At 35.2% G+C, this 25,143-nt stretch overlaps 1 protein-coding gene and 1 long non-coding RNA gene across 33 annotated transcripts in view; one reads left to right on the forward strand and one right to left on the reverse strand.

Moving 5' to 3' along the window:
• The window catches only part of LOC128094214 (uncharacterized), a 107,665-nt gene that overhangs the window by 52,603 nt on the left and 29,919 nt on the right, over positions 1–25,143 (forward strand). For 8 of the 30 annotated variants that reach the window (XR_008212858.1, XR_008212872.1, XR_008212876.1 and 5 more), the window contains one exon: positions 19,956–20,104. The exons of 21 other annotated variants lie outside the window; for them this stretch is intronic. This is a non-coding gene — a long non-coding RNA (uncharacterized LOC128094214). Of the gene's footprint in view, positions 1–1,428; positions 5,052–19,955; positions 20,105–25,143 lie in introns of those variants that run through there. One more of the 30 variants, XR_008212884.1, reaches the window with a different exon arrangement.
• The window catches only part of Ube3a (ubiquitin protein ligase E3A), a 93,208-nt gene continuing 83,728 nt past the window's right edge, over positions 15,664–25,143 (reverse strand). For all 3 annotated transcript variants that reach the window (XM_052712404.1, XM_052712406.1, XM_052712405.1), the window contains 2 exons: positions 22,213–22,356; positions 15,664–21,206 (listed from right to left, as the gene is read on the reverse strand). In XM_052712404.1, the coding sequence (XP_052568364.1) occupies positions 21,086–21,206; positions 22,213–22,356 (265 nt within the window). In that variant the 3' untranslated portion in view covers positions 15,664–21,085. The remainder of the gene's footprint in view (positions 21,207–22,212; positions 22,357–25,143) is intronic.

Here is a 25,143-nt window from a genome sequence, read left to right on the forward strand (position 1 = left end):
ATAGAGAAATTGTAGTTTTCTTTATGAATCATAATTAGATTTGACTTTCACTCAACCTGTCTGTCTTGGGAACATTTGATGTATTGGTAAGGGGTTCCGAACTTTAGACAATGTAGCACAACTTTGTTATCTACAAAGTTATCTGTAGAGGAATTTCTAAATGGTCTTAATAAATAAAAAACACAGAGCCAGAAATTTGGGTTAAAGCCCAAGAAAAAGAGCAGAAGAATAGGACAAACCATGAGCTAACCTCACCTCACCAACTCCATAGCTTCCAAAGAAAGCAACTTCCTGTCTACCTAGGCTTATATGCCTTGCTGTTCTGTCATCTGATTTGCTCTCTGTCTAGCTATATCACTTCCTCTTCCTGGCCAGCTCTGTTACTTCCTCTCTGTACAGGCCTCCAGAATTTATGGTTGGTACTAGGATTAAAGGCATGTGTCACCACGCTTGGCTCTGTTCCCCAGTGTGACTTTCAACACACAGAGATCCTGCCTGCTAAGTGATAGGATTAAGGGCATGTGCTACTGCTGCCTGACTTCGTTTACTTTAAATGGCTTGCTATTTCCTCTGATCTCCAGGCAAACTTTATTTATTAAAGCACAAGTAAAGTATCACCACGTTTCAGTTCTCAGTTAAGGACTGTAACACACACACCCACACCCACACCCACACCCACACACACACACACACACACACACACACACACACACATACACACACACCCTCAAATCTCACCTTAAGTAAATTTACAATTTTGTGTTACATTGTATTCCTAGCTATCCTTGTTTCATGGGGCCACATTCAGCCTACAGGCCATAGGTTGAACATATTTGGATAGTTTAAGCTCAGTGTTACCTTGATGGCTTTTTGTCTTGATAATCTGTGCACTCTAAAGTAGTATATAAAGGTCTAAAGCTGTATGAAGGCTATCTCTCACTTCTCATTGTTCAACAATTGCTTTCTACATTTACACACACCAATATTGGGTGGATATATATTTACAACTGTTCTATCTCCACTTTGAGTCTAACATGTGACAATCAGGAGAAGCGTATCTCCTTAAGATAGCAGTTTTGTTGTTGTATTTTATTTCATTTAAAAAAATAATTCCACCACTTTATTCCATTTGGTTGAATAATTCAATCTATTTACATTCAAGGTAAGTTCTGATAAGGAATGTTATCATTTTGGGTTTTTTCTGGTGGTTCTGTAAGTCATTTTTCAATTTTCACTGTCTTCGTTGTAGTTAAGGAAATTTCTCTAAAATCTGTATTGTAGGTTTTGAATTTTGGTTATAATAAGGCTTACAAAAGGATAATTAAACAAATACTCTTAAAGTATTAACAAATAATTTAACCTCTCCCTTTCTTTCTCTCTCTTCCTCTCTCTTTCAAATTTCCCCTTTCCTTCCTTTTGAATTTTCAGGTCACATTTTAAAGGATTACAAAATGCCTATCTCTTAATGTTATTGCATTTATTAGAATAGCTTTGGCCAGCTCTGGTGGCACATACCTTTAATTCCAACACTTGGAATCCAAAGGTTGGTGGGTCTCTGTGAGTTGGAGGTCAGCCTGCTCTACATGGTGAATTCTAGATGAACCATGAATTCATAATGAGACCATAAACAAAGAATAATACTTTTTATTGTGATATTTATACAGAAGATATCAGGAAGTCTTTTACTTTCAGATTTATTATTTTTAATTTTTGCAGTGTTGAGATAAAATATAAGGCATTACACATTCTAGGCAAGCAGTCTACCTTTGAACTTTGTATCTGATTCCCTTTCCACTTTCATTAACCATTTTTGTAGGGCTGGGAATCAAACCAAAGGCTTTATTCACCCTAGGCAAGCAATCAACTACTGAGCCAAAGGCTCTGTTCATTTAACATTTTGCATAAGGCAGGTCACTTTTTATCATCTTAACTTTTAGGAAGAGAAAGGGTAGTCTGCAAAGTCTCTCTTTTGTTTCTGAAGGACAGTTATATTAGGCATAGTAATTCTTGGTTGGCAGCACCCCCCCCCCCCCATTTAATAGCTTGAATATGGATTCATTTAGGGGTGACTGGAACATAGAAACTGATCTAATTAGTGTATTAAACCTAATTAGTGGGTTAATCTGAAGGTATTATTGAGGAATGTTAGGTGGAACAAATATGTCATTGGGGCTGTGATCTGGAGGTCTAAGCCTTGTCTTTGGCCTTTCCAAAACAATGGAGGCAGTAGATCATTGACTGAAACCCCAAATACCATGAGTCAAAACAGATGTTTCCTCTTTTTAAACTGTTCAAGTATTCATCACAGAATTGAAAAGCTAAAATATTCTTTAGCATTTTAAATACCATCCTACTTTCTCAAGGCATGATGTTTCTGTTGGGATATATGCTACATATATGAGAAGACTCTTATATACTATTTGTTTTCAACATTCTCATTTTTTTCTTGATGCACGTGCGTACGTGTGTGTGTGTGTGTGTGTGTGTGTGTGTGTGTGTGTGTAAAACACAAGATTACAATTATGTCCTGGGGCATAATATATAGATTAAACCCTGAGACTGGTGAACTTCCTATACCTGGATATCTTTCTGCTAGTATGGGAAGTTTCCTGTCATGAATACTTGTCTCTAAACCTTTCTCTTTATTTTATCTTGAACACAAATCATTCAAACATTTTTCCTGTTATAACATTTGTGCTTTTAATTTAATCCAGGGAATTGGGTAAGCAAAACAAACGTGCCAACTTCAAGCTCAAACATTTGCCTTTTAATAGTGTCCCACCAATCCCACAAGCTTTTTTTAACTCCTTGTTCATTTTTCTCTTATCTCTATATATTTTCAGATATATTAATTAATCATCTATGTAAAATTTTTCATTTTTTAACAACTTGTCATTTCACTGATGTTATTTTCCAGCTAATTTTGTTTACTATTATTTCATTCTTTTATCCTTCCAGTCATTTATTGTTTCTTATTTTGAATTCTCAATCATTAAGCTTAAATGTCAGTTCAATTTGTAGTTTGATGCTCTAATAAAGTTATTTTCATGACTTTCACATAATATTTCTGGTAGTTCACACATTTCCATTTCTTTGTGATTAGCCATTTGTTGCTTGTTTTTTCCCATCTTACAATAATTCTGACATCACCTTTGACTCTTGTAATAAGGGCATGGCATTTGTATACTGAAGTAGGTACTCATTCCATATTTTGCAGTCTTCCTTTGAGAATGCCTGTTCAAAGATCCTGGACAGACCGCTGTGGCCTCTGGGCCCATACCAATACAGCCTTTGAAACACTAGGGTGTTATCTCATTACAACACTGCACTGGCTGGCACAATGCTGGACTGGAATCTTGTGTCTATTGATTCAGGCACAGAGTTAAGAAATACTCAAAACCTACAAGCTACTAAGGCTAAAACAGCACTAAAACATGCCTAAATTTCATCACCACCAAGCCCCCTGTAGTCAACCAGTAGTGTATAATATAAGCAAATGCAGATCAGTTCCATCTGGCTGGTGCTACAAGTTCCTGCCTAATACTGGGGAAAGGGATGAAGCTCAAATCACAGGCATCTTCTTACAGAGGCCACAACATTTGCTCAGTAAAGGGTTTCATTGACAGTCCTGATTAGTATTGGGGTCCTTAGTAAAATTCATGCTTATTTATCCATTTCATTCACTGTAATGACTGAATATCACTTTATGAATATACTGTTTTATATATTAGTTGGTGAATATTTGGATTTTTCTCTACATATTGACTATTTTGAAGAGTGTTGCTTTGAAAATTGGTAGAAAGCTTTTGTTTGAACACTTCAGTTCATTTGGTGATATACTTATAGGTCAAATCAAGTCATATAATAATTCTCTTTAGTTTACTGAGGAACCACAAATTTCTTTCTACCATGTCAGCATAATTTTCCATTCCTATTAATATGAGAAAAATTCTAATTTCTCATATACTTACCAATATTTAATTCTCCTCTTTGAAGAGGAAAGCCACCTAATGGGTATAATGAAGCATCTGATTTTGATGTAGTTTTCACTTGACTAAGGAAAACTAATTTTGAGTGCCTTTTCAGGTACATGTCACTATGTGTATGTATGCCTTAAAATCTAAAGTTTAGATGTCAATGTCTTTTACTTTGTCCATTATTTAACTCAGTCTCCTTGGCTGTAGAATTACTATATGCATAATTCCTACATATTTCAGAATTTCTCAATTTGCTGTTACTGATTTGTTGGCCCATTTCATTTATAATCAAGAAATATGTGTGCATGGTGATTTAAAATTTTATTGTTGTTCTTGCTCTTTTTCTTCTGCTGTGTTTTATATTTAGCTTCAGTTTTGGGGAACAGGGTGGTGATATGTAGCTCAAGTTTACCTTGGCTTTCTGAGTGTGTACCTCAAGGCATATGACATCAGATTGGCATGAAAAATTAAGACTGGGTTTGTGGCTTAATATATAGATTTTCTTAGAAAAATTTTAGGTGGAACAATACTACAACCTTTGGGCAGAGGAGTAGTCTTGATTTTTTAGGTCTGACTTAATCTATAATATTGAAGTCTTTTATTTTGTATTGGTCAGTTTTCTACTCATTACTGAAAGTAAGATATTATGTATATTAATGTGGAACTGTCCTTTTCACCTTTCAGTTTTGTTAATGGTTACTTAATATATTTTGGAGATTTGAAATTTACAGCACTGGAAATACTGTTCTGTTGCCTTAGTCAATTGACTCTCTTAATCCCCATACACTATTCCTTGTCTCCTCTAAGCATCTCATTTTTAAAGTGGCTACCACCATTCCCCCAAGTCTGAATACAGATCTCTTGCTCCCTGCCCTAACTCACTTTGTGTTAATTTGCATAGAGACTTTCCCCTATTCTTTCACTGTTGACCTGCTTTTTTTCCTGCTTACTTCTTTCCCTTTAGTGTAATGCATTTAAAGTGATGGCTGACAAAATGACATTTGCTTTAAATAGTTTGGATTTTGTGTCTCTTAACTTTTTATTTATTTATTTATTTATTTATTTATTTATTTATTTATTTGGCCTGCCATTCCTTCCAATACAGCTACTGGTGTTCAACTGTTTTTTGTTTGGGGGATGGGAGTCGGGGAGGTGGATGGATAGTGTCAGTTTGGTTCCTTTGTTTCCTTCTGTGTGTATACTGGCAGTACTCTTTGTGGGAACCTACAAAGACTCCCACATACACTCTTCTAACATAATAATATCTTTCATTGAGGGATTGCATAAGGGTTAAATGGAAATACAAATTATCTAGTATAATTTAAGCATTTAGGAATTAGTAATTCAAGTTCCAATCCTCGCTTTCCTATATCTTTTCCTGATATTCCAAGAAGCATAACATAGAAGGGTATGTTTCCTACAGTATTCAAAATGACTTGTAAAAAGATGAAAACAGTTAACTTGTAGGACTAGGAGCATACAATAACCAAACCTAACTAACAAAGTATAAATGAAATAGATGGAGCACAAAATACAGTAGAATTGGTACTTGGGAGCACTGAACATTAGTAGACTGATCCTTTCCCTTTAAATTATTTTTCATATGGCTTCTATATGATGTATGTGATACTATGATTCAAAAGCATCCAAACTATAAAAGACTTGTAATCCCTTTCAGGTTTAATTACTGGTTCTCATATTTAAATTTAAATTCGAACTGATGACAAATTCACTGCAAAAGGATGCATAGAGTTCTGCCTTATTTCCCAGTATCATGAATCACATCTTTATAAGATGTACATATAACATGGACTTTTATTTCTAAAATCTACACATAATTGGAACTACAAACTAAAAGTAATACCGTGTTTTATTTTTCAATGTATTAAGTTTAGCTCACAATCTTTACAACATGAGTTCGAATTATTACCGTTCATGGTAACCTTGTATTTATTTTATTTATATATTTATTTATTTATTAATTATTTATTTTGAAACTGGGTCTCACTAAGTAGCCCTGGCTGGCCTTAAACTCAGAGATCCTCCTGCTTCTGCCTCCCTAGTGCTGAGATTAAAGAGATGAGCCAACTACATCTGGATTAAAAAAAATCGATCTAGTAGTAATGAGTTCTCATAGCTTTTGAGAATGTTTTAACGTTATGTCCATTTTTGCAGAAAATCCCCTGGACACAAAACCTCAGTGTTGTTATGTTCTCTCTCTCCACCCTTCTCCACTCTTCCCCCTTCATTTCCCTCCTCTCAGTTCCTATGAATCTATCTTCCTCTTTCCTTTAGATGTCTAAAATTTTATTAAGTCAACCAATAATTTGAAGTATTTGAGTTGCTTTTCTTTTGTTTCAGATTCTTTCTCTGGCTTTTGATAAGTGTGATAATGTATCTTGACACACATACACACCCTTCCTTTAGGGTTTATCCTAGACTATACAGGATATCTTACTCATGTAAATTTATGCCTCAAAAATTTTGCAGTTTTTCAGCCACTATTCTGAAATTTTTCTCTTCTAGATATTCTATATTGGTTCCTTTAATTGTATGTTACAATTATAAACCCTGTACACTTTTTAACCTCTTGCTTCGTTCTGTTCCTCATACTTAATTCAAATGTCATGTCTTCACTTCTTCTGCCAGCTCATATTTTTCCTTGAACACTATAATGAATATTTAAAGTTGAGTTCATTTTGTCAGGTCCATTGTTTTGATTGGTTCCTTTTTGTACTTTGGTGATATTTTTATTTGCCTTATGTATGTTTCATTTCCTTCACTATTGTTTTCCTTTTGCTCTTTTACCATAACTAAGGCACTTTAGAATCTTAAGTCCAGCCATCTACACTTCTTCAGAGATGGTATCTGCCAATTTACATTCTACTCTTCAGTTTGCTGTATTTTCCTATTTCTGTGTGCTCTTAGTTTTTGTTACAAATAGGCATTTGAAAATATAGTCATCATTCCCATGTTGGTTAGAGAAATCTAATCAGTTTAAATGAAACTTAGGGTCTTCTTATATATCTTCCTGGGCATGCATTTTTTCCTAAGCCCATGTACGACTTTCTCAATGGTCCTATATAAAAAGCTACTCGTTATTAGCCTCTGTTGTCTTTTCCAAGGTTTCTCTGAGTCTACAGTAGCACTGCTACTTTCCCCAGCCACATCACACTCTGCTCCCTATGTTTTGGCTTAGTTGAGATAGAAAATATTCCTTTAAGTAGCCCTCAGAAATGTAGGTCTTTCATAGGGAAGTTTTGGTGCAAATCCAAGTAAAATCATAAAATAATTTTAAGGCAAGTTTTGCTTCTAGAGCTCCAGAAAGGTTACTTTTTCAAGTTTTTGATGGTTCTAAAGGAGACCAAGTTTTTCCCACAAATCGTTTTAAGGGCCTTTTGCATGATAGGTAAGCACTATTCCACTGCAGTAAATCAACAACCCTGATTGCCCTACTGAGATTTGCTTTATGGTTCAGAATAAGGTCTGCTTTGGCAAGTGCTCAAAATGTAAATGAAAAAAAAATGTACACATCACTGTTGTGTGAGGTGTTCTGTCACTTAAGGTAGTTACTAATGATGTCCAAGTAACTAAGTACTCTACAGCTTTACTGTTATCCTAAGAATGACTCAAACAAGTATTTAAGATCTATTAACTTTAATTGTAGATTTTTTTTCCTTTGTAGTTCAGTTACATTAGATTTTGCTTCCAGTAATCAAGGGCTGTTCTTAAGTACAGGTTTGTCTTCTGGTTACATAACTTCTTAGCAACTATTAACTTATTATTTGCTTCAAAGCATATTTTGCTATTAACATAGCTCAGCATTTCTTTTGACAAACTGTTATTTTTGTCTCCATCCTCTTTTTTAAAACTCATTTCTCTTTAAAGTCTACTTCCAATATTCTTATACATTGCATAGAGTTAGGTCTTTGTAAAGAATCCATACAAAATTCTGTCTTTTCAATGCAGAATTTATATTATAGATAAAATTATCACTTTGCTATTCAGTTTGTTAGTCCCATTATATATTCCTTTTGTTTCTATTGAGCATTGAATTAGTTTCCTAAGGCTGATGTATTACCACACACTAAGTGACACAGTATAAGAAATTCATTGTGTTAATTTTGGAGTCTAAACAAAGTAACATTCACCTTTTTAAGAAGTCAAAGTATCATCTGGGCCATACTTTATCTAAAACCTGTATGGGATAATCCTTGTCTCTTATAGGTTCTGATTTTTTTTTAAAGTAATCCCCAGCATTCCTTGTCTCTCAGAAGCAATGGCCTAATCTCTTGTTCCTTAATACATACTCATTTCTTCCTATGTGTGTATGCTCTCCTTATCCAATAAGGGTATCAGGCATACTAAATCAGAGCTCATTCTAAAACCATCATCCTCAGTTGAATACAACTGAAAAGATGTTATTTCCAAACAAGCTCCCCTTCATAGGTATTAGGACTTCAATATATCATGTTGGGGGAGAGGTTAGACCATAGTTTGTGTGATTGCCTTTTAAATTCGTTGTGGTATTAACTTAACTGTTTGATCTAATGGGTGTTTTAGAGCTTACAGTATACATCTTGATCAGTCTACCTTCAGGCTACAACCTTTGTGAATACTATAAGAAACTTACATTGGTGTTTTCTCATTTCTCATCTTTGATCAATATTTGCATAGTCTGAATATTATTAACAATATGATAGCTTTTAAGAACTGTTATTTCAGGCTGACTTAATTGTGTGATATTTGTGTATACACATTCTTACTCTGCTCTCCCTTGTATATTTGCATTCTGCATCATTTCCTGCTACCTGAAAGTTATATGTCAGATTTTTCTCATCACTATTTAGGGCAATGGGCTATGTGAATTAGTATAATTTTCCTCATGCTTACAGTGATTTTAAATCTGTATGTATAGTTTATCAAACTTGTATTTGACTGTGTCTTAAAATATTCCTTGTTGCCTCTGCCTTTCCTCCTGTTATGGCACTTTGATTTTCATACTACAGATGTTAGGGCCAAGTTGTTGCTTCTCTTGTTACCATTATGCTAGCTAAATGTTAGACCTTGTCAACATTCCTTATGAAATAGCAACCTGCAGTTAACTGTCCCAGGTACCTGACCATTTTAAGTCTTAACACCTAGATAGCTGAGCTTAGTTTAAAAAAATTAATGTACCAGTGTTTTACCAGGGTAACTAAATGTTTTTAGGCATTTCTTGAGTTTTAGATATAAGAGACTCTCAAGTTTTGGTGTTTATGGATTTTCAAAAGTACTATCAAGGATAATTTTAACACAACTTCAAAGCTATTACCCCCTAGGAAACCTTCCAGCATTCTGCCCTCCTCCCTTAGGTGCCCCTTTCCAAGCCCATCTTCACACCTCTCTTCCTACATTGTAGCATACAGAAAGGGCAAAGCTCAGGTTGCAATGAGGCAAGTGAATTGCTACCTTCTGCCTTTTCACTTCCCCTTCTGATTTTCTGATTTTAGAACTAGTTAAAAGACAAGGCCAGTGAAAGGGCTCAGTAAGTAAAGTGTATTTGTTGCTAAGCCTGACAACTTGTTCAATCCCCCAAAGCCACACAATAGAGAAAACCAACTCAAAGTTTCCTTGCACACGCACACTCGAAGAATTTACTAAGCAAAATCTTTTTTCTTTGTTTGTTGTTTTTTTTTTTCGAGACAGGGTTTCTCTGTGTAGTTTTTGGTGCCTGTCCTGGATCTCGTTCTGTAGAGCAGACTGACCTTGAGAGATCCACCTGACTCTGCCTCCCAAGGGCTGGGATTAACGGCATGCACCACCACCACCCAGCACTGAGCAAAATCTTATCAAATAACAAATATACACACAAAATAAACTAATAATGTAAGAGTTGAAAAACAGACTTTGACAAATTAAGAACATACTGAGGTGGGGTGGAGAAACATGAGCAAGTCAGTTTTACTTGATAAGTTTGTGGATGTACACATTCTCTGGGGGACCCTTTGGATGCTAAAGATCAGGTATATATACCCTTCTATAGCATCTGTGCAGAGGATTAGAAAGAACCACACCTCTATTCTTTTTTAACAGAAGGAACATGGAAACTCATTGCTACCACCTAAATAGGAGGGTGGTTTTTCCTCTGGTATAGTCACAAAGTACGTTAGTTAGCTTTGTTTTTTGTCTTATATCCCTCCAACAAAGCTATGAGCAGAGGCAATTCAATGCAGTAGAGTACTGGCTTAAGGGCTGAGTGCGTCAAAACAGCCTACACAATCCTGACAAGCACCTTAACTTCCTAGGCTTCAGATCCCCTCATCACTTGGGCTATGTGATCTGATTGCCTCTCTGCTTTTCTTCTGTAATCTAAGAGCAGTAGGGCAGCCCAGAGCTCCTACTACCTCTAAGCTTTAGGAAACTGTGAGTTGTTACAGAGAAGTTCTACACATTTTGTACCTGCCCAGAGTTAGTTCAGCAGTCAGAAGCAATTTGGACTCAGTGACAGATTTGGACTGTGATGAAGGCCTAAAGAACCCTGAACCTCATGCATCTACTATTTGAGAAACTTGACTCTACATTCCACTGACCAGGCTAAGAATATATTTGGGGTCATCTCTCCAAATTACCTAACAGCCATTCATTAGGGGAAACATGGCCTAGATTCATGAAAATTTATTTTGATTTAGGCAACATCTTCTAATTTAGAAGTCACTCATATAATTTCACTTCACCCATAGAAATAATATCTCTTCACTCAATATAGGACAAAGGTAGTGTCTCCTTGGTAAGAAAGGTGACAGATCTACCACAGATTAATATTTTCACTCAGATAGCAAAGCAAAGTTGCCATTACTAGGGGTGGGGATAAATGCAGATGGAGTCTACAGGATATGAAATTCCAGAACAAGGTTTGATGTGCTGTAAGAAGGGGCAGAGGTGTTGCAGGCATGCAAAGTTCTGAAGAGATTTGGGGATAGTCTGGGAAATAAAAGAGAATTAGGAGGAAAGGAGTCTAGGTGATTTACACATGGCATAGATGACCATCAGTGGGCCCTACAACGGGGAAGATTATAGCTATATATAAGAAAGGACAGTCACTGACAAAGAAATCTAACAAGTAACAAACCTGAATTCCAAAACAGCTGGAGTCACATAATACACAAATAATTCAAAACAGATCAGCAGTGTATGTGAAGGTACTCATGGGATTAAGGAAAGACATAACAGAAAAAGTAGCCCTTATCATTGTGTTTGAGGCTGAATACAGGAGCTTGAAGAGGAAGGGAGAAGGAATAACACTAAGGGGGTTTGAAACCACCACCGGAAATCATATTATTTTGTTTAGATAAAATTATGTGATATATGTATTTTTAGCCAGTAATCAAGTGTTGTACAGAACCACTGACAAGAAGAAAAGGCAAGTCTTAAGTTGGTGAGATGGTTCAGTGGGTAAAGGCCAGTACCAAGCAACACCTAAGTTTGATCCCTGGGACTCAAATGGTGGAGAGAACCAACTCCAAGTTGCCATCACCTCCACTCTCTCCAGAAACACAACAAAATAAGTTTAAAATGTGATTTAAAAAATAAAAAACAAGCTTTTTAAACAAACCCTTGGACAAAGTGTGGAATACTCCAAAAAGAAAAAGCCAAAGAACAAAACACCTCTGAGGCCTAGAGAATGTACACATAAACACACATAGACCCAACATTGCTGACTCACATCAAAGCGATCCTAAAATAAGTGTTGAGCAACCTAATCTTTTGGGTTACTTTTAGCCTCAAGCATCCACAATCAAATTATCTCAAAAGCAAATATTGGAAAGATATTTTTTTAAATAAATAAATTTTTAATTATGTATACAGCATGTATGACTGCAAACCAGAAGAGGGCACCAGATCTCATTACAGATGGTTGTGAGCCACCATGTGGTTTCAGGGAATTGAACTCAGGACCTCTGGAAGAGCAGTCAGTGCTCTTAACCTCTGAGCCATCTCTCCAGCCCTGGAAAGATATTCTTGTATAACCTAAAATACTAGCCATTTTCTCTCTAGTGAGAAGTCAGCATTTTAGACTTTATTCCTTGAAGTTGTTACCATTTAAGTGGTTGGGACATGTGTGTGTGTGTGTGTGTGTGTGTGTGTGTGTAATAGCATTTGGCATTTAAATGAAAATGTTAGGGATCTCTTGACCAGTACTTCTACATATTTCCCAAATATTACCGTCTGTGATAGAAAACACAGAGTTCATCATTAAACGCATTGACACCACTAAGCTCATCATTAAATAACTGCCGGTTTAAAGTGTTACTAGATAACTAAAGGGGCACCTAACTAGGGAAAGGACTTACATCTCAAAAAGTAAGTGCTGTTTGTTCTACATGACAATTTCACATGGACTGTTTTCATTTCCTTACTTTCCCTTATGAGTTGGTTATGTAGAAACAGAAAGCATAGATCATAAAGACCAAAAATATACCCTTGCATAGGTAATGGGATTATGAATGCAATTTAAGGACTTGGAGGAATAAGTAAAAAGTAGCATAATAATGAAGGGATGGTTTAAAGTCACATACAAACACCTGATGGATTTACCCATCACCTTTTAAGAAATAAAGGAAAAGCAAGCTCATTTTCTTCTGTTGTTTTTCCAAAATGGGTGTAAACATAAGACCACTTTAGGATTGTGTTATCCTGCACAATGAAGAAAAGGTGCAAGGAGTGTCTGAATGTTAGTAAAGCTGTACCCAGGATGGGTCTTCATATACAGGAACAATTTTTGTAATAATTTTTCTTTTTACTGGTAGCTTTATAGAAGTATGCAAAAGGTCTGGCTGGCTAACCAGGTCATGTCTTTGCAATCATTTAATTCATACATTCAATCAACAGATATGAATTACAGAGTGGTCATTGGGATTAAAAAAAAGTGAGACTATCCCTACTCTAGTATAGCTCAGTGAGGAACTAAAAGCAAAAACTGAATACACAAATACAAATGACCTGGAAGAACTATGGTACACATTATGAGAAACACAATATAAATATATATTGGTCCCAAATTATTATATTGGAAGCTCTCAGTGGGAGCTCGTAAAAGATGCAAGCATTTTGGAAACAACTTCTGAAATGCAGTTAGGTAATAGGCTGGCTTCCATTACCCAAGTGTACACCATCTAGTTACAAACTAGAATCCCTTTGGACAATCTTATCTTGAAACACTTCCTGCTACATCTATCTCTAGGCAAGTCTAGTTTATATGGGAACCTTTGCTCCATCTCCCAATCTTCCAAGGTCCCTCAAAACAAATCTTACTACGGTGATCTTTGGAATCACCAAGAAAGGTCAAATACACAATGAAGCACAGTGATGGGACCTGAGAGAATAACTAACAATTATTTTAGAGTTAATATTACAACTATTTGAAATATCTGCACTTGGCTAACTGGATTTCATACAGTATGTATCAGGTTATCTAATAGTTATAATGAGAGTTGTAATTGGAAAATAGAGCTAGTGGTATGGAGATGGTAAGAAGTAGGATGAAAATAAGATTCTAAGACAGTCTGATCATTGTATGATTACAAAAAATATATTCATATTTTGATGTAGATCCCTCAGGCAGAGCTACAAACAAAAGCAAGTTCCTAACCTTAAGAAGCCTGATCTAGTAAGGTTAACATAGATAAAGTCAAGCAAACCAATAAACCATTTTTTTCTCATTTTCCTTTACTGTGAGTTCTTTGTGTAATTCTCAAATGATAGTTCTTCCATGGGCTTTATCTTTAGTCTTCTCTCCTCCCTCCATAATTGTTTCCTGATCATAATACTCCAGGGAAACAGTCCAAACTGTGCATTTATACACTATTATAAACACTCTAGGCTTTGCATATACGTCTAGTCCAATAAGATCCTCTCTGTGTATGACACCTTAATTGAGCAAAGCAGCTCTGAATTAAACTGAAGCATCCAGCAACCTGGAAAACAGCAAACATCCAATAGTTTTGTTAATGAAAAAAATGTTAATGAAACACTTGAACTTCTGTTAGACTATGATAACAGCAACTTTTAAAATGTTTAACATATAGATCTTTCTTCATCATAGATATTATCCCACATTTCTTAAACCCTTTGCATAGATCTGATGATACAGATTTTATGTATCTATAATGCTGGTGGGGTAAAAAAGGTTTTTTGTTTTGTTTTTATTTAAACGTGGTCTCTATTTTTTCTGGTGAGGAAACATCAAGCTTTGAGACTTTTAGGGTCATATTCAGGAAACAAAATGTTTATTTTGTGGGCACCAAATATCCCATTGTACTTAAATATTAAAATGTCTAATTCTTTTTTTTTATTTTTTTTAATTTATTTTGCAATACAATTCAGTTCTACATATCAGCCACGGATTCCCTTGTTCTCCCCCCCTCCCGTCCCCCTCACCTTCCCCCAACCCCCCCCCCCCCCCATTCCCATCTCCTCCAGGGCAAAGCCTTCCCCACAGACTGAGGTCAACCTGGTAGACTCAGTTCAGGTAGGTCTAGTCCCCTCCTCCCAGGCCGAGCCAAACAATCCTGCATAGGCCCCAGGTTTCAAACAGCCAACTCATGCAATGAGCACAAGATCTGGTCCCACTGCCTGGGTGCCTCCCAAACAGATCAAGCCAATCAACTGTCTCACCCATTCGGAGGGCCTGATCCAGTGGGGACCCCTCAGCCATTGGTTCATAGTTCATGTGTTTCCATTCATTTGGCTATTTGTCCCTGTGCTTTATCCAACCTTGGTCTCAACAATTCTCGCTCATATAAACCCTCCTCATTCTCGCTAATTGGACTCCCAGAGATCCACCCAGGGCCTAGTCATGGATCTCTGCATCCAGATCCCTCAGTAGTTGGATGAGGTTTCTAGCACAACATTCTTAACTGAAGATTTTAAGTCTTTCTGCTCAGGTCTTCCTATGGATGTAAAGCCTGAATGTAGGGCCTATAGCAACTTGACACCCCCACAAACCGCCACACCCACATACACATTCCTTCCATCATCCTTTAAGCTTAACAGCTACTTAGGGCACTTCTGTACTAGGGGGAATCATAGAAAAGATATTGTCTTAGTTATCAAGTTGTTAGGATTATGAGAAGTTGTGGTGGGGAGTGGGGTATTAATAACTTTCTTTCAAAAATTTACCTTCTTGGCAATCCCACCTGAGATTGTTTGGCTTGCCCATTAGCTTCCAATGCTTCCTACTGTGAATGCATCTATGTTGGGTAGCACTCAGCTTCTAGATGTGTGTCTTAATAAGAGAGGTCATTTGTGCAAGGTAATTCTTAAGACAGCTGATGGCTTATCTCCTCTAACAACTACACACAGCTCGTGAGAAACACCCATCTTGACCAAAGATGGATGTTAACTGCCCTTTATTCAGCTGCCAAAGGACACTCCAGTCATGTCTTACCTTGGAATCACTGCAAGAGTCAATCACCATTCCTGTGTCACCCAGTATCTAAAGATCACAGATTAAGTCTAAAAGTATGTCATTTCAAACACACCTCACTGGGTTTAAGAATAGCTGGAAAGCTTCTGGCATATTTTGAGACCAGTATTACCCTGATAGCAAAACCAAAGATAAGAGAAAAAAAAAAAACAAACTACAGACCAATATCATTTATGAATATAGATGCAAATATGCTAAACAAAATACTAGCAAACCAAATCCAGCAGCATAGAAAATGGTTTATGTAGCATAGACAAGTGGGGTTATTCCAGGAATGCAAGATTTGTTCAATATACAAAAATCCATCAATGTAATACAACATATCAATAGAATAAAGACAAAAACTACATGACAACCTTAATAGATACAGAAGCATTTGACAAAATTCAATACTCTTTTTTTTTTTTTGATAAAAAACACTCAATAAAGTAGGAATAGATGGAAATTTCCTCAACTTTGCAGCATCTATGAAAAACCCACAGCTAACATCTTATTTAATGGTGAAAGAACTAATAATTTCCCCCTAATACCAGGAACAAGAAAAAGATGCCTACTCTTGCCACTTCTATTTAATATTATACTGGACGTGCTAGCCAGGGCACTTAGGCAGATAAAATAAAGAATCTAGATTGGAAAGGAAGCCAAATTATTTCTATTAACAGATGCACAATCTGGCAAACAGAATCAGCTCAGAATACCTATAGTATACAAGGTCAATACACAAAATTCAATTCTTTCTAGATGCTTGCAATGAATAACTCAAAAATTTAAAAAAAATTGTAATAGCATCAAGAAAAATACCTTCAAAAAACATTTAACCCCAAAAAATCAAGATGTATACACTAAAATCTATAAAACAGCATTAAAAGAAATTACAGACCTAAATAAATGGAAAGACACTCCATGTTTATGGATTAGAAAATTTAATACTGTTAAAATACCAACATACTTCAATCTGATGTATCGAATCAACACAAAAACTATCAAAATCTCAGGTGCTTTTTACGCAGAAATTAACAAATTGATCCTAAAATCCATGTGGAATGCAAGGGACCCAGAACAGATAAAATGATCCTGCAGTAGAACAAAGTTGGTGAACTCACACATTCTAAACTCAAAACTTACTACAGAGGTACAATTAAGACAATGTGGTACTGGCATAAGAACAGACACATAGGACAATGGATTAAAGTCCAAGAGTCCATTTTTACGGTCACTTGTATGTATGTGTGTGTGTGTGTGTGTGTGTGTGTGTGTGTGTGTGTGTTGGGGGGGGTGTTTTGTTTTTGACAAGGATGCCAAGCTCACTCATAAAGAAATAATTATTAGTCTATGTAACAATTAGTTATTTGTTCTACTGGATACTCACATATTAAAGAATGAAACTGGATCCCTAAAATGCACCACATGCAAAAATGGATCAAAGACCTAAATTTAAGAACTAAAACCATAAGATGCTTACAAGACATAAGAGAAATGAAAATTTAATGTGTACACAAAGTATTCATAGTTGTATTCATAATATGCAAAAAGCAGAAACAACACAACTATCCACAACCAAATAGACAAGCAAAAAAATACATTATATCAATACAATGACAATATTCGGCCACAAAAGAAACAGTACCGATACATGCTACCACAAGGATGTACTTTGAACTCATTACTTTGGGGATGGTGGGGGAACAGACAAAAAAGGCCACATATCATATGACTCCATTAACATGAAATGTCCAAAATAGGCAAATTCATAGGCATATGTAGATGAGTAGTTGTCAGGGTCTGGGGGTTAAGAACAGGCAGTCACAACTAATGGATACAGAAAACTTTTTACAGTGATGAAAATGCTCTGGAATTATATATAATGACAACTTCACAACTCTGTGAATATACTATGACCACAAATTTTACACTTTTTAAAAGGGTGAATTTTATACTATCTCAAACAAAGATGAGAGAAAGCACATCTCTTCCATTTAAAGGTGGATGAGATAAGGTCAATTCTTCCAAAATAAAATCTTTATTACAGACATTTCCAATCTCTGGTTTTTTTTGTTTGTTGGTTTTTTTTTTTTTTTTTTTAGTTCACAAGCAAATGTTAGGAGAACTCCTCTCAGGATGTCTTCCAAGATGTTATCTAGCATCTGTATGGTAATTTCATTAAAACCACCCTGGAGATAAGGTACAATTGGGTATAATCCAAATCAAGGGAATGGCAGGGCCAAAACTAAACTCGGGAGTCATTTCACTGAACGCTGTAATAACTAATCTCAACCACTCTGTACTACTATTTTCCTTATTCCTTCCACATCATTTTCTATGAATTTTGGGGAAATGAAAAATAATGAGGATAATGATCTTAGAAAAATAATTAGGATAATGATCCTAGGTCCCATGCATGTCAGTCTAAGAATCTTAACTTGATACTTGATTTTTTTTTTAAGGGGGAAGATAACAAATATTAGGTAGTCATATGGGCCCACCCATACCACTAGTTTGGCTGTATGACTTTTGGTAAGGTGAATAACCTCTCAAGTTACAGTGATTGACCTATTTTGTGCAAGAACCATGTGCACAGTTACTCAGCAGTCACTGAAAGTTCTCTTCAGAATTTACAGGAATCTGATTTACAAAGAATAAGAAAATGTTAAATATGACTCACATACATTTACAGAGAACTGCATCTGGATGACTCCTCCATGAAAATTTGAGGGACTAGTAATAGGAGAATGAGTTAAGGTGCCAGCTGCCATCTTTGCTGGGATAAAGAGAAGTGTGTGGGTAGCATAAAGAAGGTGGCTTCTGCTATCTAGCTTACAAGAGAAGGTAGAAAGCAGTCACAAAAACTTGCTTTCAACAATCTAGTCTTTTTCAACTCTCTGACTTCCTTTTCCATGGGCCAATATGATTCAGTGAGTCCAGAATATGAATATGTGTGTGTGTACACACATATACCTAAGAGACAGAAAAATCTATGGTGATCAATGGAATAAGAGGAGAAAAGATAAGAGAAGCAGCAAGTAGAAGTTGCTATTATTATTTTACTCTGGTGGCTGTGGTAAGGGTAGAAAGGATAAAGGTAGTATTAAAATCAGCAAGTACAGCGATGAACATCACAAAGAGTAGCCTCAGAAAAACACTTCTTTCTCCAGTAGGTTATATGGATTCTTGAGAAAAAATTCCTTAAAACAGGTTTAAGTTTCAGCATAGCCACCTTATGGAAACAGGGAGTGATGCTGCCCAATTATAAGCATTTGCCACATATTAACATGAACAAGTTCTCTGAAGCCTCATTTATAGGTTTCCTTGGATATATACCTTCCTATACAGGGATGTATCTCCAAATAAAGCTAAGGTAATTGTAAGTGGATTTGATCACACAATTAACTATAAACCACAATATATACAATCAGACACTCAATTCATTTGCTGCAGCTGCCAAGTCTCCAGAAAAATTTTGCTGCAGGCTGTGCTTTTATGCTGTAAGTTTGAAATGTTCTACAACAGTAAAAGGTATTCTTTTACTCATAAGATACTGTTTCTTGACATTCTAAGAAAGCACTAATGAAAAGGCAGCCATAACAATGTGGTAACATGCTGAGAAAAACTGAATAGGAAGTAAATCAGAGTTTATTTTTTCCTCTTAAAACTTTTTAGGGTATTTTTTCCCACTTTCAATTAATATATTGATGTTACTTCTGTCTGATAATCTATATTATCACTTGAAAACTTTCACACAGGTATAATATCACAACTACTTCAATACTGTAGTGATAATAAAACTTGAGAACTAAAGAACACAAATTTCTTCACAAATTTATTTTATAAAATGTACCCACTTAATTTGTCTTCTTATTACTTTCATAATACGTAAGAAGCACAGTGGATGAGAGAGGCCCTTTAAGATGACTATAGTCACATTTAGGGGTCCTAGAAATCAAGGTAGCATACATACCACAATAGTTTTCTAAAGGCTAGCCCAGAAAAAAACCCACATTACCTAATCACAATATGGAAAGCACTGAGTTCTTTTTCCCATTAAGATATAATTTGTTTTTTTAAGCCACTGCTTTATTTAGCATTACAGTAAATAATAGTTCTGTGTCAACTACTACAAGAATGAAAAAAAAAACTCTGACAGACATCATTTTCCCACTTCCAATGATTTGAAAGCTACTTATTTTCCCCTGCCAATTTTAAAATATAAGGTTGATTTGCACTAAAACAATCAAGGCACAAGCTCAACAAATTAGCTGCAGCTTGTAGTAAAATGATATACCAGTATGTATCTCCTTAAAAATACATAATTCTTTTATTTTATTATGCAACAAAAGAAATTAACATCACAGACATAGAAGACTACGAATGGGAAACTACATTAAATATCCAGTAATTTAAGCCTATTTGTACTTTCCTATAGCACATGAAATATTTAACACTTTTTGAAGTAAAATTTAATTTGGGGGATATACAATGTAATTCTCAGGAGTAATAGTTCCATTCATTTGCAGGCCTGCTTACTGTGTGACTAAGTAACACAAGGCACAGTAGCCATCCTTTCTGTTATGCTGCAACACTGATCGTGTGTCTTGGAAAATAGCTGATTAAACAAGATGATGGCAACAGAAGGGGAGACTTTGGATTGTCTATTAAAATCTAGGTAATAATAAAGATTCATTTTAAGTGCACTTTTACATGCTTGTTTATACAACAAACTTTCTAATTTTGTTGCAGTAGGCTTGACTACCCTATCATTTGGCCAAATGCACTTTCCCCAGTAAACTTAAAACAACAACAAAAACAAAAACAAAAAATCCCTGTCCTTTCATATACTAAGAGGATTGGCTACTGAAACAGTTCATTGCAAGACACATGAAGACAACATACTGTGGCATGAGTTGTTTTAATTTGTTGTGCTGTTACTAAAGAAAAGTTCTGAGGGCTGTGATTAAAACATTCCAAGTTCTCCCTTCCATCTTTATTGGTTCTCAAAATTTTGCACAGAAAACTCTTTGGGGGCTAGAACAGCAGTACTTGCACCACACTGTTTCCAAGACTTCAAGTTTCAAAAGAAAATTGATAGGAGAAAAAAAAAAAAGAAAAGAAAAAAAAGGAGGTCCTGATTTGAATTAGATACAGGGACAAAAAAAAAAAAAAAAACCCACCACCAACAACAAAACCAAAAAACCACATACTTGAAGATTACATGGTCTACAAATGGTGGCAATGTTTTCCTTGCGAGAGTAGTTTTGTTGGTATATATATTTTAAATACTCAAAAAGGCTCAACCTCAAGCAGTAATAAACACAAGCAAAAGTGATTTAACCCTTAAAATAAATATTCAGAAAAACCTCTCTGTACATACAAGTGAAAGAATATGTAACACTTTCACACAAAAAAATAATTATAATAATAATAAAGGATTTGTTCATATATGTAGCTGAAATCTGCTGTTCCAGCCCACAATGTCCCCAATGAAGAAGGGAGGCACAGACATAGATGACTACTGTGGTTCATTATCTTACAGCCTTTTTGTACTGGGACACTATCACCACCAAATTATCCCTCTTACTATATTTATTAAGTTTTTTTAACGTTTTTCTTTTTTTTTCTCTTGTTTTTGTTTTTGTTTTCGTTTTGTTTACAGCATGCCAAATCCTTTGGCATATGTGATGGCCTTCAACAATCTCTCTTTAAGTTTTTCTTTGTTTGAATATTCCGGAAGTAAAAGGACATTAAAGCAAGTATGAGATGTAGGTAACCTAAATAGAGAGAAAGAGAAAAACAGGAAAATCGTTAAGTCAGAAAAAATATGCTCAGTGTGAAATGTTCCTATTAGATGCTTATCTAGTTAAGATAGTTTGGAATGAGAAACTACAGATTAAAATATATCATAAACATTGTACTGTTCATCTACAAACATCAGTTGGTCTTTATCTTATGAAATAATGCTAATATGATGGTGATAGTGATGATAGCAACATTTTGCATTTATTAAGTTTATACTCTATTGTTTTAGATACTTAAACCTTCGTAGTTCGTTTAAATCTTCAGACAACAAACATACCAAGATATTACTAAACCCACTTAAAAGCTGAAGTCATTAAATAACTTACTCTCAAGTTGAAAAATAATTCAAACGTAGTATTAAAGATTTCAGAGTCTGTGCTCTTTTAATACTGATTAGAAATGCAGTTGGCAAAATGACAATGAAAATGAGTGGATGGAAAATATAAATTAATTAAAATTAGAGCCATAATGTATCAAATAATGGAGAATAGACAATAATGAAAATATATGTTGATGTATAGCAAAGTCAACATACTTCTAAGGATATATCGTCCAGTCCCACCATAAATTAGTAAGTATTTAATGGGGAAAGGATACAATTAAATGTCAAAATTATGTAACTCAGGATTCTAGAATAAGCTTTAAAGAACTAAGAATCCTCTAAATTTCAGTGTAAGCATTCTAAATAGACTGTTACATAAAAACGGCTTTCTTAACAAACTGTAAAACAAAGGAGAGGATAAATCATACCAATTTGACATACTCTGAACTCATGTAGCTCCACAATTACTTTTTAAGTATGTCAACTTTACAATTGAGTAATAAAGGCAAAATATTCCCTCCACTGATTTTTTTGTTGACTTGGCAATTTCTATATAATAGCAGAAGAGAACACAGAGGCAACACAAATGTTGCCTCTGCTCACATGTGTGAGGTGAAAGGTTTACAGTAGGTATGGAGCTGTACTTCAATAATTACCTTTCTGTGTCTGGGCCATTTTTGGCTATAATCATCTTCAATTTTCCCAGCCCTCCAACAGGTGCTCTGTCTGTGCCCGTTGTAAACTGTAAGAAGAGTCTTTTCTGTTCATCTGTAAATGAATGAACAACTTCCCAGAACTCCCTAATGAAAAAAGATACAACACTAGTTTTAATTTGACATTATTACAAACACAAGCTCATTGTTACTACAACATCATTAAGGACAATTTTGCAGTTAACATTAGGGATACCAATATCATCCGGAATATATTTTATTTACCATTCTTCCATTACTCTCCTGTTTATTCATTCCATACTCAAAATTGTGAAGGCAAGGTGGTAACAGATTTAGATTATAAGAAAAACATGAAGTAAAAAAAAAAAAATCAGACTTAATAGCAAGAATACAAACGTACTTTTCATGTAGTGTTTTTGAGCAAGAGTTACAATGGTATTTATCCCACATGTAGTAACTATAAGATATATCTGGCTGACTAAAACCTATAAACTAAATTTAATAACGCAATAATCTTTATGTTACTCTAAGTTCAAAAAACAACACACAAGCTCATAATGAACAATTTTGATTTGCTTCAATTAGCTATCTGTAAAATGAGTATGTTTGAATTAGCTATCCATAAAGTGCATATAGCAATAATTCACAGCTAAGAAAATAAAGATTTCAGAAAAAATTCAAAAGTATTTTTAATTGGCAATAGAGTATATTTTATGTTTTATATTTAAAGTTCTTTCCAAAATAATCTTAGAAGAGGGCTAAATAGATTGCTCAGTGGTTAATAGCACTTGTGGTTTAATCTGTCAACTCCTTCATGCTATATTCTGTCACCTCTACTAGCTCCATGACATGTACACCCATCACACACTCAGTCTCTCTCTCTCTCTCTCTCTCTCTCTCTCTCTCTCACACACACACACACACACACACACACACACACACACACACACACACACACAAATGTAAGAAAAAATTTAATCTCAAAAGAGACATTATGCTTTTCAAGCTTTTGAGATTCTATCCTTTGACATTCTGGTATACTAGTTTTATTACCCAAATGTTGGTATTTTTAGTGCTGTAAACCATTATTCTGACATTAATCACATTATTTCCAAAATTTCAATATCCAAAAGCTTTATCAGATTTCCTGGCTTTCTTCAATCTCTTGTCACGATTCCTGTAAAACTGATACACACCTAGAGAAAATAACAATGGTACATACATTCAACAGGAAACTGGACTAGGAATTTGTGCAAGAATCCCCCATTTAGAAGGAAAAGCTCATACTTCCATTTGTAGACGTCGTTTTTGGGGGTTGGCAGGAGAAAAGTAGTCTATTGCAGCGACAAGACTCCTGTTAGGACACAAAAGCTACACAGGAGCCATTGGCAGCTAATGGCTGTTGGAGAAGGGAAAATCAGATTTTCTTTGGGAGTGTGTCCATGGACAAGTTGACCATGTTCCAGTGCACAGGTTCACAGGCATGCATATTTGGGTCACTCTACTTCTGACTCAGGGGGTTACTTTTCAAAAAGAAGGCCTAAGTTGGGAAGGGGCTTGGGGAGTGCAGTGAATCTAGTAGGATTTGGAAAAGGGCGTATGGGGTAATATGATCAAAATACACTACATACATATTTGAAATTTTCAAAGAATAAATTATTTTAAAGCTATATTGCAAGAGGCGTGGTTAAAATAAAAGCCTTCTCACACTCAAGGCTCTGATACTTGACCTAATCCATCATCTAAGGAGGCAGATATTCAGGCATCACTGCAGGTCACAGAGGAAGCAGATAAATCATGGTCACAGTGACCAGGTCTGGCTATGTTCCATTTCTGTAGTTGTTTTTAAAATAACAAAAATACTCAGAGGTCCATAAAATCTACTTAATGAAAACAAAGCTGAAAGAGATCTCCTCTTCATGTTATACCCTACTAAAATCTTTTAATTAAAAACATGTATGTATTTAGAAAGCTCAAAAGAAAGTATCAAATAGATCATATCCTATTCACATTCTCCAAAATCTATTCAGATCAAAGAGAGAGAGACAGAGACAGAGAGAGACAGAGAGAAAGTGTAATAAAAATCTATGCCAAGAATAAAACTAGGACATCAAGTCATAAATCTCCAAAGACAGAAGATAAACAGAGTTAGGACCATACTAGGACCAAACAAAATGGCAGGCATAGGAAGTTGTAAAGAAAGGAGTGGCAAAGTTTTTCAAAAGGGATAGATATGCCTGATGAAAGGGATTCGAACTAAAATAAGATATAGTTAAAAACCTAGAGAGCACTGGATCATGTAAAGCAGAACCAAATGTTAATGAAACATTGTACAGCAGTAAAAGGGACACCCTTCAACAGAGAAACCACTTAAAGTGACTCTAGAATACTTTGCTCCCCCATGACATTTATTAACAGCAGGTCCAGGCAAAAATATATAAAAAAAAGTAAATGAGAAAAAAATGTAATTTTAAATACAAATATTATGAGGAATCCTGCAAATAAGAAACAAAGCTTTCTGGCATAGGAAAGTACATAAGAAAGACTGAATCATGAATAATTTAAACTTTAACATGAAAAGTTCAGCCACTAAGAATGTCATGGATCAAAAATAAAGAGATGAATAAATTCAAATGGAAATGAAAATACTAGAAAATTCTGAAGCACTACGCATAGGAACTCTGGAAATAATAGATGATTCATGAATGAAGTGAGCAAAGGAGAAAAAAGAAGTCATTTCTATTTGACAATCATCCAGTATTTGTATCTGACATCAGTCTAAAAACAAAAGGCAAGATGGGGGTAGGTAAGGAAGGGGGAGAAAGAGAAAGGAGATAAAATAATTGAAACTAAAGAAATGCATATCAAAGTAGAATAGAAAAAAATTGTTAAGTACATTGACAAAACCTTTCA

The sequence above is a fragment of the Peromyscus californicus genome, unplaced genomic scaffold (genome assembly GCF_007827085.1).
Source record: "Peromyscus californicus insignis strain IS unplaced genomic scaffold, ASM782708v3 Scaffold_4__1_contigs__length_199733344, whole genome shotgun sequence".
In the NCBI taxonomy this organism is placed as follows: Eukaryota; Metazoa; Chordata; class Mammalia; order Rodentia; family Cricetidae; genus Peromyscus; species Peromyscus californicus.